Source organism: Ovis canadensis, chromosome 3 (genome assembly GCF_042477335.2).
Source record: "Ovis canadensis isolate MfBH-ARS-UI-01 breed Bighorn chromosome 3, ARS-UI_OviCan_v2, whole genome shotgun sequence".
Lineage (NCBI taxonomy): Eukaryota > Metazoa > Chordata > Mammalia > Artiodactyla > Bovidae > Ovis > Ovis canadensis.
In genome coordinates, this window is record NC_091247.1 from 113,713,168 (window position 1) to 113,729,298 (window position 16,131).

The 16,131-nt window shown below is 43.9% G+C and overlaps 1 protein-coding gene across 1 annotated transcript in view; it reads left to right on the forward strand.

The window, feature by feature from the left end:
• TPH2 (tryptophan hydroxylase 2) overlaps positions 1–16,131 on the forward strand; it is a 100,707-nt gene that overhangs the window by 82,757 nt on the left and 1,819 nt on the right. Inside the window, exon 9 of the mRNA XM_069584016.1 lies at positions 6,476–6,571. Within this exon, the coding sequence (XP_069440117.1) occupies positions 6,476–6,571 (96 nt within the window). The remainder of the gene's footprint in view (positions 1–6,475; positions 6,572–16,131) is intronic.

Below are 16,131 nucleotides of genomic sequence, written 5' to 3' on the forward strand. Positions count from 1 at the left end.
TACCTGGGCATTTATTTGGCAACTTTTCGGCTGTGCCAGGTCTCCCTTCCAGCATGGACTTTCCTCTAGTTGCAGTGAACATGTTCTCACCATGGTGACTTTTCTTGTTGCGACATGGGCTCTAGGTGCTGGGGGTTCAGTAGCTGTGGCTCCCTGGGCTTCAGAGTACAGGCTCAGTAGTTGGGGTGTGTGGGCTTAGTTGCTCAGCATGTGGGATCTTCCGGGACCAGGGATCGAACCTGTGTCCTGTGCATTGGCAAGGTCTTCACCGTTGAGCTACCAGGGAAGCCCTCTCAAGCATTTATTAAATGATGTGTATAAACACATTTCCTGAACAAAACGAAAGAGGTAGGATATTTGGGCATCTTTCTATGACTTTGTGCACCATTTAAATCTAAGAATGCAGACTGAGTCTCAGGAAGAGGTTATATAACTATTTCAAGGGATGCAGAGAGATGGGAAAGTAGGAGGCAAGAGAGCTCTTCCAGAGAAAGATCGGAACAATAAATTTCTGTTTCAAGAGAGAAACGTGTGCATGCATGCTCAGGCATGTCTGGCTCTTTGTGGCCCCATGGACTGTAGCCCGCCAGGCTCCTCTGTCCATGGGATTTTCCAGGCAAGAATACCAGAATGGGTTGCCATTTCCTCCTCCAGGGGATCTTCTTGACCCAGGAAATGTCTCTTCAACCTGCGTCTCTAGGGTCTCCTGAATCAGCAGGCAGATTCTTTACCACTGCACCACCTGGGAAGCCCCTTGAAAAAGGTGTACATCTCTTTAATCCCCTAAAGCAGGAAATGGCAACACACTCCAGTATTCTTGCTTGGAAAATTCCGTGGACAGAGGAGCCTGGTGGGCTACAGTCCATGGGGTCACAAAGAGTCAGAAACGATCGAGCTTGCACAGATGTGGACTCTTTAATTGGAGCATGTGCCTTAGCGAGAGCTTCAGATGTCTAATACCAAACATAAGAAGGCTATTGCAGCGTGTCCTTTTGCAAATCATCGTGTGGGATCAGGGCTCTCCAGGCGGCTTGGTGGTGAGGAACCCATTTGCCAATGCAGGAAACACAGGGAAGCATGGGTTTGATCCCTGGGTTGGGAAGGTCCCCTGGAGGAGGAATTGGAAACCCACTCCAGTATCCTTGCCCGGAGGATCCCACGAGCTGAGGAGCCTGGTGGGCTACAGTCCGTGGGGTCACAAAGAGTCAGGCATGGCCGAGCATGAGCACAACACGCGCGTGGGGGATCAGGTGGGTTTTGCCGATGTGTTCCGTGTCAGTGGACTTTGCTGCTCCCTGCTCTCACTGCAGCTCTTTGTTTGAGTCCAGAACATTTGCCAGAATGGTGTCCTACCAGTCGTGATCTGAAGATGGCAGCATTGGGCGGCCTATCTCACATTCCAAAGCGCCTCGCTGCTAGCTCAGCCCCTGGCTGCGTTTGGGCTTCACGCTGTCACTCAGACCCTCTTCTGCTTAATGACTATGTGTGTGTAGATGACTCTGCTTTTCTTTTAGGGAAGAGGCCCGATCTATCATTCTTGTTTTGGTTTTCAGTTAATGATTATGTGTAATTATATTCAAATAAAATATTTATAAATAATTACATATAATTAGTGGTATGCAAAACTTGAATTCATGAACGACAGCGTTGATGAAAGGTACCCTTCAATTTGGGCGGTGTTAGTCTTAGTATTATTATTTGTTTCTGTTTAAAAGGCATTAGTGGCCAAGACTCTGCCATTCTCTCTTTTACAGGAGTTCTTTCAGGGTGCAGTTTTTGCTTTTTTAATAATAGGTAGGATATTTATTTGGTAAGTCTCTAGGGAATATATTACAGATCCTCATCTGGTGAGTGCGCTGAGGAAAACAAATTCTAGTTCCTTAAGTTTCAAGAAGCAATTAGCTACCCTTGAATTCTGAAGGGTACCCAGGGGTCATCCAGTCCAACTCTAAATCAGCTTTGCATTTAAAACACAGGCAGGGGCTTCCCCAGTGGTCCAGCGGTTCAGACTACACGCTTCCAATGCAGGGGAGCAGGTTCGATTCCTGGTAGGGGAACTAAGCTCCCACGTGCCGTATGGCTTGGCCACAAAAAAGAAAAAAACCACTAGGCAGAAGACATGTGTCGTTGCCCTCTTCTCCTCACTGGTGATGTGCTCAGGGTCTTCTGCATTTTGAGATCTCCACCTAATGAATTTTGAGGCGTTAGAAACAGAAAGAGAAAAATTACCCTGAGCAAGTCCATAATTCAAATGTTACCAACATCTCAGCTTCAGGCACATTTGACCCTTCCTCTTTGTCTGTTGGCCAGCAAGGAGCTGCAGACGGAAAGCTAGCGAGCAAGGCTGCAGAAGCTGCATCTAGGCTCATTCCTTGGTCGAGGAGAGCAGGAAGCCAGAGGAAAAGGCAGACAGGGAATGAGCAGATGGAACTGTGTAACGTCAGAGTTTCTGGAAGGATTCCCAGATAAGCGGTGGGGCCAGACAGCGATCTAAGCAACAAGGAGGAAGAAACTCAGGGGTTCTTTCCTCTGAGGCTACCCCAATTCTAGAAGCACAGGGACCAAAGACACACTGACAGATGTAGCTTAGAATTTTTAGGTGAGTTGATGCAGACCTTTCAGTTCCTGCCTCGTGCTAGACTGGGATGCCAGGTCTATGTGAAAACCATGTGGATGGTGGACCAGATTTTCTCAGGGGCGCTCTCAGTCTACTTTGGTAAACCAGAGTAAACCATAATCATGGTTTGGTAAACCATGATCATGACGATGGATTATGTATGCACTGATGTAGTGTACAGAAAATTAAAAATGCTTGTTACAGGCTGACCTCAGTGCTCCTGTAGCTGGCTCCACATTTTTATTTTGTTTTCACAAACTCTTCTGTAGTTAATGTTAAGACTCCAAGGATTTCACATCATGCGCTATAGATGCAGCATAAATTAGAGAAATAAGCCAAAAACATACTAAGAAGATGTCATGAGATTCTAGTTTTCCTGATTTAGCCTTTCATTTCCCCATTTATTTTTTTTTTCTGGTTGTAAGGGAAAATCGTGCATCTATTAATCTTTTACCTGGAAACTTTAAAATGTGACAGATGTTGAGCTCGTAAAACACTGAGCTCTGGATCTGTTAAATATCACCATCTAGACTGATCCAGGATAAATCACTTCATCTCCTTAAACTTGAGTTTTCCTTTTGTTAAAGAGGCTGAACTTCCAGTCCTCCCATTCTATGACTGTGTGATCACATTGCCATTGTGCCCAGGGTTGTGCAAAGATTTTTGAGGACTCACTTGAGGACTGTATTTTAACTATTCTTTCTCCTTTGCAATTGAAGTGTATTTGACTTACAGTTTTATATTAGTTTCATATATACAATGTAATGATTCAGTGTTTCTATGTGTTACAACGTGATCATCACAAGTCTAATTACCATATGCCAGCATACAAAGTTATTACAGTGTTATTGACTGTATTTCCTATGCTGTTCATTACATCCTTTTATCTTGATTCTTCTCATGACGCATCTCAACATCTCTTGTTTGGGATCTTCTCCTGAGGCCTCTGTGACACTGACTTCTCCCGCCCTCCTGCTACCCCTGCCAAAGTCAAGCTCTAAGTGGCTTCCACCTTTGTCTCTTGTCTGCAACTGCCTTCCAGCTCGTCTCTCTGCTTCCACTGTTGCCTCCCTACAGGCTATTCTTTACCCAACACCAACATGATCTTTGGAAAAGGAAATCAGAACACATCTTTCTTCTGCCTCAGACCTTCCAATAGCTTCCTGACACCCTTGGAAATACAGGTATATCTCTGCCTCAGGCCCTTTGCACTGGCTGTTTATTGGGAACACTCTTTCTCCTAGGTCTTTATACAACTGGCTTTTTCATATCCTAGAGAAAGGGCCACTTGCAAGCAAGTTGCAGCTTAAACATCCCTCCTGCAGGGAGGCCTTTCCTGACCCCTCCATCTAAAACAGCCATATCCTCTGCTTGATATCTGATGTTACATGATTGTATGATTTATATAGCAGATTTTACCCGACATTATCCTCTAACATATTTTTAATATTTTATTTATTTATTTATATTCTGCATTTGGTCTCAGTCACCTCATGTGAGATCTTTCATTGGCGGCAAGTGGATTCTCCAGTTGTGGTGAGTGGGCTCAACAGTTATAGTGCATGAGCTTAGTTGCTCCACGTGGGATATTAGGTCCCCAACCAGGAATCGAACCTATATCCCCTGAATTGCAAGGGGGGTTCTTAACCACTGGACCATCAGGGAAGTCCCCTGTATGTTGATTTTGTTTTCTTCATCTCACCCATGTGGCGTACCTGCTTTGTGGGATGGGGTACCTTGTTCCCTTGTTCCCTGCTGGAGCAGAGTTTGGCATGCACAGGTTTGTCAGAGTGTTTGTAGAATAAGTAGATGAATGAATGGATGGATGTCACAGGCAGGAAAACTACAGCCCAGAGAGGTTGTGGTCACATAGCCAATTAGAAATGAGTATAAGACTCGGGTCTCCTCGTGTGTTTCTTTCCTTTAGATTCTGCTGCCTTACAATAAGCCTAATTTAGACATAATTCACTCACTATTTGTTTATTTATTCACCAACTATTCATGTTTCTGACACTATTCTATGTCAGTTTTCTCAGCCAGGAGCAATTTTGACCTCCTGGGAACATTACTCAATGTCTAGAGACATTATTGGTTGTTGCAAACGGGGTAGGGGTGCTACTGGCATCAGAGGACCACTGGGAACAGAGGCCAGGGATGCTGCTGAGCATCCTGCAATATACAGAACAGCCCCCCCAGAACACAGAGCTAGCCATCCTGACGCGTCAGTCCTGCTGAGATTGGGAACCTCTGCTCTAGATGAACAGACAGGGATGCCGCTCTCATGGAGCTGATGATGTCGTGGGGGAAACAGATGACAAGCAGTACACTTCATACACAAATGAAAATCCATGTCAAAAAGTGATGTGATTGGAAAGAAAGCCCAGTCAGAACAGGGGAAGGAGGAGGCTGGTAGGTGCTGTGGGTGGTGACGAGGTAGGAAGGGCTGTGATTTTAGCTTCTTGGGGAGATAAGTCAGGAAAGTAAGTTTTGCCTCCAGAGGTTCAGCACTGTGACCTGGAATGACCAGTCCTTTAGGTGCAGTCCAGGGCTCCAGCATATTGGCCATTCAAATTCAGAGGTCATCCACATGTAATAAAAATATAAAATGCTTGGGAGCCAAGGGACATCTTAACCTCCAAATAAAAATACAGCAAACTGCCATAGGCTAGAAATAATTATGATTTTCTGCCCCCTTTCAGGGGGTTTAAATTCTCTTTCTCAGCACCTTCATTGCTCCATCATCAATGATACAGGACAGTGTTAATTTGATGCATTTTTTTTTATTGCTCATTGTCAGCCTCTTACTTTACTTTCAGAGCAAAAATAATGTAACTGCAGCTCCTCTCAAGAGCATGGTGAGTCATTTGGTTGTACAGAGATTTCTGTTTATCTAGGTTGATTTTGTAGGAACTTAACAGAAGTAAGTGTAGATTTTAGTATCTTGGGGAAACTGCAGTAGGTGATGAAGTTAAAACATTGGTCAATGAAATGGTTCTTACCATATATGTTTAATGTATTCGTGTGTAAATATGTGGGCTTCCCAGGTGGCTCAGTGGTAAAGAATCTGCCTGCCAGTACAGGAGACATGGGTTTGATCCCTGGATCGGGAAGATCCTCTGGAGAAGGAAATGGCAGCCCACTCCAGGATTCTTGCCTGGGGAATTCCATGGACAGAGGAGCCTGGTGGGCTACATTCCACGTGGTCGCAAAGAGTCAGACACGACTGAAGTGATTTAACATGTGTGCACACATATAAGTGCACACGTTGGCATCCGTGTGAGCTTTTGCTACGAAAATGGTGATTTGGTAGGCACACACTTGTTTTCTTGGACTCTGCTGGTGTCTTCACCACAATTCTTTACAAGCACTGGCACATAGTAGGAACTCAGCAAACGTTTGCTCAATGAGTAAACCAACTGTAAAAACCAGTTTGGGATGATTGAATTTCAAGTTATTTTTCCACATTTACACAGATTTATTTATGTTACTGAACCACAACTTAGGAAATATAGTAGCATGTTCTTATGACATTATCACTGTGACAGATTCATTTTTTATAAATCTGTTTTTAAAAAAATTTTAAAATCATTGCAAGGGATATGATTTGACTCATAGGGTTTCTGAATCTAGGAAAAATAAGACTCTTAGCAGTTAATGCTTTTCCCGTATACCTTTAACCTAGGGAGGGATTATTAGGCAAGAGAATGATGTCAATAAATCTGGATTCAAATTCATTTACAGTGACAGTGCTGAAGAAAGTATGCGCAGCGCCATTTTATTTTGGTGCCCTTTTATTTTACAGAAGAATTTGCTGCCCAGTTCACTGGATGTGTGTCCATTAAAAATTTTTTTTTGCAGTGCTATTTCTTCACGATTGAGTTTGGCCTTTGCAAACAAGAAGGGCAGCTGCGGGCATATGGCGCTGGACTGCTTTCCTCCATTGGAGAATTAAAGGTATGAAGCTGTGAGCAAAATATCCTTCCCAAGCAAACTGGTTCAAGGTCACAGAAAATATTGATCCATCTGTCTGAGCCTCTCTACTCACAGATACCCCATAAATATTTAGTACAGAGGACTTGGCACCTCATATGTGGGTGCTGACCTAACTTTTTACACTTTGGAAAATGGGTCATGCCTTTCTGGGTTTGTGGTGTGACTCAAATGGATGAGCAGCCATGTGCCTGAACCAACAGGAGTGACAAGTGTATGCTCAGATGTTGGGTAACAAATGACCAGCCTCAGTCTGGTGCTGTAAAGTGTGCACTGAGCTAGCAGGGACCCTACTGATATAAGATGTCTTTGTGAGGGTGGCTTGGCTACTCTCAGTTCTGTCACCCCCATAGCACCCATGGATTCCCTACCATCTACTTTCCAAAGGGGAATTTGAGCTGATTTTAGCTTCTTCACAACTGATGTAAATTAAAATAGTTATGGGCATGTACAATTAAGAAAAAAACACTTAAATGTACAAGTGTTCAGAGAGGTATCTAACACGAGCAGTGATGTCCAATGGATGGTGTGTATATATGTGTGTGTGTATATATATATATATATATTTTTTTTTTTTGCTTTAAAATACAGTAGAATAATTTGTTCAGAAATGCTGAGGTCTGGGACATTCTGATCATTTAACTATTCCAGTGAATTAAGAATTTCTATCTGTATACCACTGGGGGATAGCAAGTTTTGATGAGTTTAGAATGCATTGTGATATCTAATCTGGAAATGGTACTGAAAATAATTTAATCTTTCTTTGATTACTCAGACTGAGGTCAGGATTATGGACAGTCCTAGGGTTTTTATTTTGAATATTGATATTCGTTATCCTTACAGGATATTTATTATCCTGGGATATATATGTTTACTAGAGCTTTTCAGATGTTTGTACTTTTGAAAGATGCAATTTAGCTGTAGTTTTATTGAGTCCACTCACTTTATGACTTCATTCAATTCTCAGATATTTAGTTGAGCACCTACTATGCACCACGTACTTGTGCCAGGCAGTGAGGGTACAAAGACAAATAGTCATGATGAAGAATAAGAGTATGAAGAAGATAACAGCTGTCTCAAAAGACAGTTCAGTAAACCTTAGAATTTTAGGTGCAACACGTTAACCCACTTGATTCTCCTAGCAACCCAGTAGGATAAGTAACATCGTCCTCACAGGTAAGGAACTGAGGTGTGAAGGACAGTAAGGAGCGTGTCTATGGTCCCACAGCCAGTAAGTGTCGGAGGTGGTCCCGAGTCCAGGCGGTGTGAGCTCCAGGACCTGAGCCCGCCGCCTGGGATCCCTGTTAAAGGCAGGTGACATTCTAGCGCAGGAGACGAATGACCGAGGTAACACAGACAGTGACAAAACCCGTCACATTTTCGGCCGCGCCTGGGCCTTCCTGACGAGGTGCTGCTGCCCATGCGGACTCTGGAGGAGAGCGAAGGCTGGCTCGGGAGGAGTGGGGAAGAGAGGTGAGATGCTGGATCAGCCCGCTGACCACGGCGTGAGCGTCCCCTCCTCGGAGCCTGGCCCGTTACGGGAGCTGTGAGGCTAGGCCTCTCTGGAACAGATGATAATATTCAACATAACAAAGGCCTGATGTGATGTGGTGAAAATTTTGTTTTTCTAAATTTTCAACACCAAAAAAGTTCATTTGGGGTTAATCTCAAAGCTCACAGCCATAGCATGACGTCATCTCCCTGTGTGACCCATGCCTCCTATAAACTCTTTCTTGATTTCCTAGAAAAAAGAATTAGTCAGAAAATGATGTAGCTCTTGAGTTATATCTATTTACATTCTTCTCAGAGGGCTTACAAATGACACCAGAATGAAAAAAGGAAACCAATCTCTTATTGCCCCAACTTTTGACAGGGTCCTCTGGTCTGGTTAATGAGGCATGTGTAGGCAGCACTGGGGTGAATCTGTTGTTTTTGTTCCTGTTGGTACGGATCGAGTCATCTGGAAATGGAAATCAGCCAGAAACACGGACACTGAAGGGCATTGTCTGCCGTGAATCTTCTTGTTCTGGTCCATCAGCTCTGATCATTAGCATTCTTCCATTCCCATATTTCAACACTCCAACATCCCAATGATTGCTACTTTGGACCATTTTTACAACTCAGAAATTCTTTCTCTCTGAAATGTCTTCTGACTGTTCGCAGAGAATACATAACACAAGAGCTTTCCCTAGCGTCTTAGCTTTGCCCTACCCTTTACCCCATCCCTGCTCACCTTGGCCTGAGTGTCTAGGGCCCTTTCACAGCACTTGTGAATACATCTGTTCAACTTTTATTTGAATGAACAGATGATAGTGTTGAGCCCAGGTGGGGATAACTTTATTAACAGCATTATAATGATTTCTGTATAAGCCCGCCTATTACTGCAGTTTTGAATGTGGCTACCTTTTGCGGTAAACTCTGCTTTTGCTGTTCCAATTATAGTCCATTTGTAGGTTCCGGATAAGTTGTCAGAAGTTTTGGTGTAGTCCTTCTAACTTTTACAGAACTCTCCACAATTCGTCTTTTCTTGAACTGAGTACATTTTAGAATGTGTACTTTAAGAGGCTCAGTTTTCAGGAATAAATGTTGCACTTCAGAGTTGTCCAAGTACTTCCAAGCAGTGTCTCTGTAGTTTGAAGGATATCTTTCATTTTTCCTTCTTATTTTTTGACAATGCTTATTTTTTATCTTTGAAGATATAAGGGAAATAAATACGGAAATGCTTATAAAAACTACCATACATCTGCTAACTATAAAGAATATCAAAAACATCTCAGCAATGACTGCTCTCCCTCTCTTGTTCGAATCATTTTTTCTGTGATGCGCTTTTTGGAATTCCAGAAGTGTATTTGGGAAGGACCTTTCTAAACCTTCATCACTGTGGGGAGCAGTTAATAATGAGCTAGATCATCTGGAAAACTGACTTTACAAAAGGTTGAAAATGGGATAATTCTTGCTATTCACTCACAGTCTAGCATGTTTCTGTCCTTTTTCTAGTCTTTTTCTATCTCAGAGTTGACTTAACTGTATGATTGTCATTTAAAAAATTTATTATTCATTCACTCCTTCACTTATTTTACTCAAAAAACTCAAAACTGAAAGTCTCAGTTTCCAAGAAAGTTTGTGCCTAAAGGGGGTAAAATCTAACAAAGGTATGGATATGGGTCTTTGCTGAATCCAGTCCTCCTGGAGAAGCAACAGCGCGGTTTGTTCTTGTTAGCGGGTAAAGGACTGCTTGCTAGTTGATGAATTGGCTGAGTCTTATCTCAGAAAGTTTGCTGTTATTTCGTCGTTAAGTCGTGTCTGACTCTTTGCGACCCCGTGAACTGCAGCACGCCAGGCTTCCCTGTCCTTCACTATCCCCTGAAATTTGCTCAAAATCATGTCCACTGACTTGTGATACCATCCAACCATCGTAATCCATCTCAAAAATGAAAGGTAGTTTCTCCTTGCCTTTTACAGGTAAGAGCATAATCTAGTTCTTTGTTTCCTTAAGGGCAGAGATTATATTTTTTTGGCAAATGGCCTTAGCATCTACCTCATAAGAGTCGCTGGAATATTACAAACAAATACATTTGTTCTGCTTTTCAAGTTTTGATAAAGCTGGTGGTTTTTGAAAATTTACTGATTATTATATTTTGGCTCTAGTTTTAGGATATCCTTGCATGGTGAATTTATGGCTCTGCTTTTATGTAGCTGTTTATCAGCATTTCCATAACAGTTTTATATTTACTACAATCATTTGTGTTTACAGCCACTTGCAGCAGCTCTGTGAGGTGGTCAGAGGCTGGCCATCACGGCCAGGCTATGGAGGCGGCCCAGGGCCCCCGCGTGTTCCCTGAGGTCTTGCAGTGTGTTGGCGGGGTGGCTGGAGTTAGGACTCCGACAGCCTCTGAGCTGCTCCACCTGTACTGGGTTCAGATGGCTCCTAGCTCCCTTCTTCCCACCCCTTCCTTTCCCGAAGCAGCACTGTTAGTAAGAACAGAGCAAAGATCAGACAATGGGCGCTGGAGAAGGGTCTTTGGCTTTTGCACAGGGATTTCTTGTTGAGGGAGTTTGTCCCAACATCCCCTCCTGCCCCCGGAATCTTGTTCAAACTGTTGAAACTTTCAACATCACTGATGAAAAATGAGTGATACCATCATCACCCGGTTTGGCAGCAGGGATGTTGTGACCATGCTGTGCTCGGTTAGAAGGAAAAACATTTGAGGGAGGTTCAGAAAATACAGACATGCACACACACTTATTATACAAACGTGTGTGTTTGTTGTTCTGATGTAGGAAAAGATGATTGTAGTGTGAATGTAAGGGTGTTTGTAAGTTTTTATTTAGGATCTAGGGCCCAAACTACCTAGACTTCACACTTGAGTTTTTCCCCAAGTTTAACCAGTCCTAATATAGAGAGTGAGGATCACAGGTTGACATCTAGAAGAACTGAGATAATAACTCCGTGTTATTGCAAAGGCAGGTGCAGGTGGCTGGGAGGAAGGAAGATTTTAAACTGATAAATTCAGGCCCGGCACTGTTGCAGTCTAGGAACTGGCAGTCTCATAGCTAGGGCCATCCTTCTTTCTCGATGGTTCCAGCAGAGTTGCCCCAGTGAAGGAAGGCATGGCTCAGTGGATGTGTACACCAGGCATCACCGGGAGCCTGAAGCAGCCATGATAACCAGATTTACAGAGCGCTTCCCACTTGCCCGACACTTTGCATGCATTTTCTCATTTAATCCTTACCACATTCCCGGCTTATAGACACTGTAACTATTCCCGTTTTCCAGATGAACACTGGAATAGGCTTACAGAGGTGGAACAACTCTGAGAAATTTTGATGCTGAACAGAAATTTCTATTTAAAAGACTGGAACAGGCAAAAAAAAGCCTTAAATTCATGCACTAAAAAGTCAATTAATTGGTAATGGCCATCTCTGTTGGGGAGGGAGGGAAGACCATACCCAGGCCCAGTGGGAAAGGTTCTATGGTGAATTTATGCAGGTTGGGGTGGAGGGAGGGAGCCGTGGACTGAGGGCTGTGTATTTACCTGACCCAGAGATGGAACCCAGTTTCCTCGCATTGCAGTCAGTTTCTTTACCATCTGAACCAGCAGGGAAGCCCTGTGTATTGCAGGCCCTGTTAGAACTGTATTGCAAGAAGAGCTTTAGAGTTCAGGTAGATACATAATCTTTGCAGTTTCTCAAAGAGGAAATTGCATCCTAACCTGGGGAATTTTCACTCATCTGGTAAACCTTTGGAACAGCTATGTTTAGAATCCAGGTCTCCTGGTTCCTAGTCCTGTGTCCTTGCCTTTTGCCCTGTGGATAAATCCAAAACAGCCCTTTTAGAGAGTATGTAGATGAGAGCAGGTGATTCTTAAGCATTCCTGCACTTTAAAAATGGCTTCAGAGTAAAAAGCTCTCAGCCAGATTCTCTCAGCATTAGAAAGCCTCTCTCTGCAGGAAATTGGATTAATTTTTGCAGACTTCAGGATATCAGACTCTTAACACTTTGGAAAGGATTCACCACAGAGCTCCCTGGGGACATCAAGCAGTTTGGTTGTATGTTTACAGAGAATCAACTCTGGACACAGAGGAGAGAGTGTGAAACTTGTTCCCTAAAACCAAGGTAGCTTACAGAGAGACGTGGGTAGGAGTTGAGAAGCAAACTCAGTAGGGCTTTGCTCCGCTGACCAGTGGAACCAGTGGAGACATGAACGATATTCTATAACCCTTGAGCTGTGCTTTAGTTTTCAGAAGCAGGGCCCCTTCATGGGCTGCATGGATGTTCCTGGCCGTCATTGCGCAGAAGAACTTCCCACCAGTAAGTGAGACACTTACTGGTGTGATCGCCACCTCCTGTGTTGGCCTCACTCAGCGGCTATTTCCCCAGCTCTAGACTCTTCATTCTCCAGGCTAATCCTTGGGTACCATTATCATCCCTATATTTTTAACAGCCAAGGGGTAGCACTGGTCTCATACTCCATGGATGGAGCGGTCGCCAGCATATAACCAGCTGTTGGATGCAGCAGGATCTTGAGGATAGACTGCATTGTTGAGAGCTTAGAACAATGGACTTCCAACTGTCCTTTTGATGATTGCATTGGTCAAGTGTGAGATATATTATGTAATGGTCTTTGCTTCACATCATATGCTGTGAATACACTGACTTTTCTTAAAGGCAGAGCACTTTGCCCTTTGGGTTTTTTCTTAGTCCACTCTTATCTCATTTATCTGTTAAAATGACAAAATGAGCTCATTTGCATATCTAGTAGAAGTATCATATGATACATTTTTCTAAAGCTACACTAATTTTGGTTTCTGTTATTATATACCAGAGGCATCCTCTACACATGGTGACTGCTAAAGGTGCTACTGTCCTGTCGCAGCCAAGGTCTGTCACATTGCAGACCTAGGTGGATAAGTTTCCTCCTCTTGCCTTGCTTGTCCTTGGCCCGGTGAGAAGTCTGGCTCAGCAGGGAGCCCTGAGGGAGCCGTGCCCTGAACGTTCATACAGCCTGTTCTGCTCCCTCTCTGCCTGTGCCCCTCAGTGAGAGAGTGAGAACATGCAGACATCAGGGGCACTAAGTCAGGCACTGTCTTCCTGTTTGTATGTACTGATGGATAAATGGACAGATAGAGCAACATACTAAATAAAATGCACGCAGAGTGTATGGCTGCAAAGGAAGCAACTTCTAGTTCCAAAAGTCATGGGGAACCAATAGGAGGCCTATTCTTTGCAGAGGAGCAACAGTTCAGTTCAGTTCAGTTGCTCAGTCATGTCTGACTCTGCAACCCCATGAACCGCAGTACGCCAGGCATCCCTGTCCATCACCAACTCCCGGAGTCCACCCAAACCCATGTCCATTGAGTCGGTGATGCCATCCAACCATTTCATTCTCTGTCATCCCCTTCTCCTCCTGCCCTCAATCTTTCCCAGCACCAGGGTCTTTTCAAATGAGTCAGCTCTTTGCATCAGGTGGCCAAACTATTGGAGTTTCAGCTTCAAAATCAGTCCTACCAATGAACATCCAGGACTGATCTCCTTTAGGATGGAGATCAGTGGAGAAATAGCTCCATAAAGAATGAAGGGATGCAGCCAAAGCAAAAACAACACCGAGTTGTGGATGGGACTGGTGAGAAGCAAGGTCCGATGCTGTAAAGAGCAATATTGCATAGGAACCTGGAATGTCAGGTCCATGAATCAAGGCAAATTGGAAGTGGTCAAACAGGAGATGGCAAGAGTGAACATCGACATTCTAGGAATCAGTGAACTAAGATGGACTGGAATGGGTGAATTTAACTCAGATGACCATTATATCTACTACTGTGGGCAGGAATCCCTTAGAAGAAATGGAGTAGCCATCATAGTCAACAAGAGTCCAGAATGCAGTACTTGGATGCAGTCTCAAAAATGACAGGATGATTTCTGTTCGTTTCCAAGTCAAACCATTCAATATTATGGTAATCCAAGCCTATACCCTGACCAGTAACACTGAAGAAGCTGAAGTTGAACCATTCTATGAAGACCTACAAGAGCTTCTAGAACTAACACCCCAAAAAGATCTCCTTTTCATTATAAGGGACTGGAATGCAAAAGTAGGAAGTCAAGAAACACCTGGAGCAACAGGCAAGTTTGGCCTTGGAGTACAGAATGAAGCAGGGCAAAGGCTAACAGAGTTTTGCCAAGAGAACACATTGGTCACAGCAAACACCCTCTTCCAACAACACGAGAGAAAACTCTACACATGGACATCACCAGATGGTCAACACCGAAATCAGACTGATTATGTTCTTTGCAGCCAAAGATGGAGAAGCTCCATACAGTCAGCAAAAACAAGACCAGGAGCTGACTGTGGCTCAGATCATGAACTCCTTATTGCCAAATTCAGACTTAAATTGAAGAAAGTGGAGAAAAGTGATTTAGGTCATGTATGACCTAAATCAAATCCCTTATGACTATACAGTGGAAGTGAGAAATAGATTTAAGGGACTAGATCTGATAGACAGAGTGCCTGATGAACTATGGACGAAGGTTCATGATATTGTACAGGAGGCACGGATCAAGACCATCCCCAAGAGGAGCAACAGCTCTCATCAAAGCACATTTTGTTTCTTGAAACTGTGAAGTTGTTTTGAAAATGTGGACAGAATTGTTAGTCATGTGGAGCCCTGAATCCCCTGATGTTTACTGCACTGCACTGAGTATAGCAGATATGCGTGTGCTGGTGCAGTGACCTTGCACATATGATGAAGTGGTTCTGTGGGCCAAGAAAAAGTTAGTTCACTCCATGGGGCCCTCTGCATTCCCTGATTCACACCTGCATTGATCTGGACAATGGGCCTTGGCGGGAAAGCAAATCTCACCCCAGGGAGGACCGTGTGCCCTTTCTCTCACCCGTCAGTCCTTGCGTTCACTATTGTATTTTCACACTTAGGGAACCACAGCCTTCTTCACAGAAGGCTACAAATCATTCCAAGCAGTGTGAAATTGTTGGGGGAATGCAGCAGGAATATTGAACAGGAAAGGTTTTTCAGTGTTTCTCCAGGAAAACCTTAGCAGTTAGAGATTGAGAAGTGCTTTGGGTGGACTAGAGGCTGGAATAGAGTGCCTTCAGAAATCAGCCAGCCCAGACTTCTCATGGACACTCAGGAAACGGGGGTCCAGAGAGGTGAAATCATCTGCCAAGTTTATCCAGTTAGCAGCAACACCTGGACTAGAGTCCACGTTTTCTTTTCTTTCTTTCTTTTTCTGTAATTTACCACTTATTCTTATTTACTTATTTTAAGTAGTAAGTGTTAGTTGCTAAGTCATGCCTGACTCTTTGTGATCCCATGGACTGCAGCACTCCAGGCCCCTCTGTCCATGAGATTTTCCAGGCAAGGATACTGGAGTGGGTTGCCATTTCCTTCTCCAGGGGATCTTCCCAACCCAGGGATCGAACCTGGGTCTCCTGGACTGCAGGCAGATTCTTTACCACCTGAGCTACAAGGGAAGCCCATTTTATTGGAGTGTAAATGCTTTACAGTGTTGAGTTGATTTCTGCTGTACAACAGTGTGAATCAGCTCTCTCACTATACACACATACACACACACACACATACACACACACACACAGACACATCCCTCCCTGCTGAGCATCCCTCGAATCTCCCCACCCTATGCTACCCCTCCGAGTCAGCACAGAGCATCAAGCTGAGGCCCCTGTGCTACCCAGCAGCTGCCCACTAGCTATTTATTTCACACATGGTGGTGTATACACGCCGATCCTAACCTCCCAAGTCATCCCACCCTTTCCGCCCCCTCTGTGTCCACAAGTCCAATCTCCATGTCTGCGTCTCTGTTCCTGCCCTGCAAATAGGTTTTCTAACTCTCGGTTCAAGGCTGTTTCTGCTACCTTTTCTCTCTCTGCCTCTCTCTCCCAACCAGTTTATCATTTAAATTAAGAAGGAAGGAATCTAAAAGGGTGTTTCTCAAAATATAATTTATATCCACCTGTCTGAATCACCTTGGATGCCTTTAAAATGCTGACTTC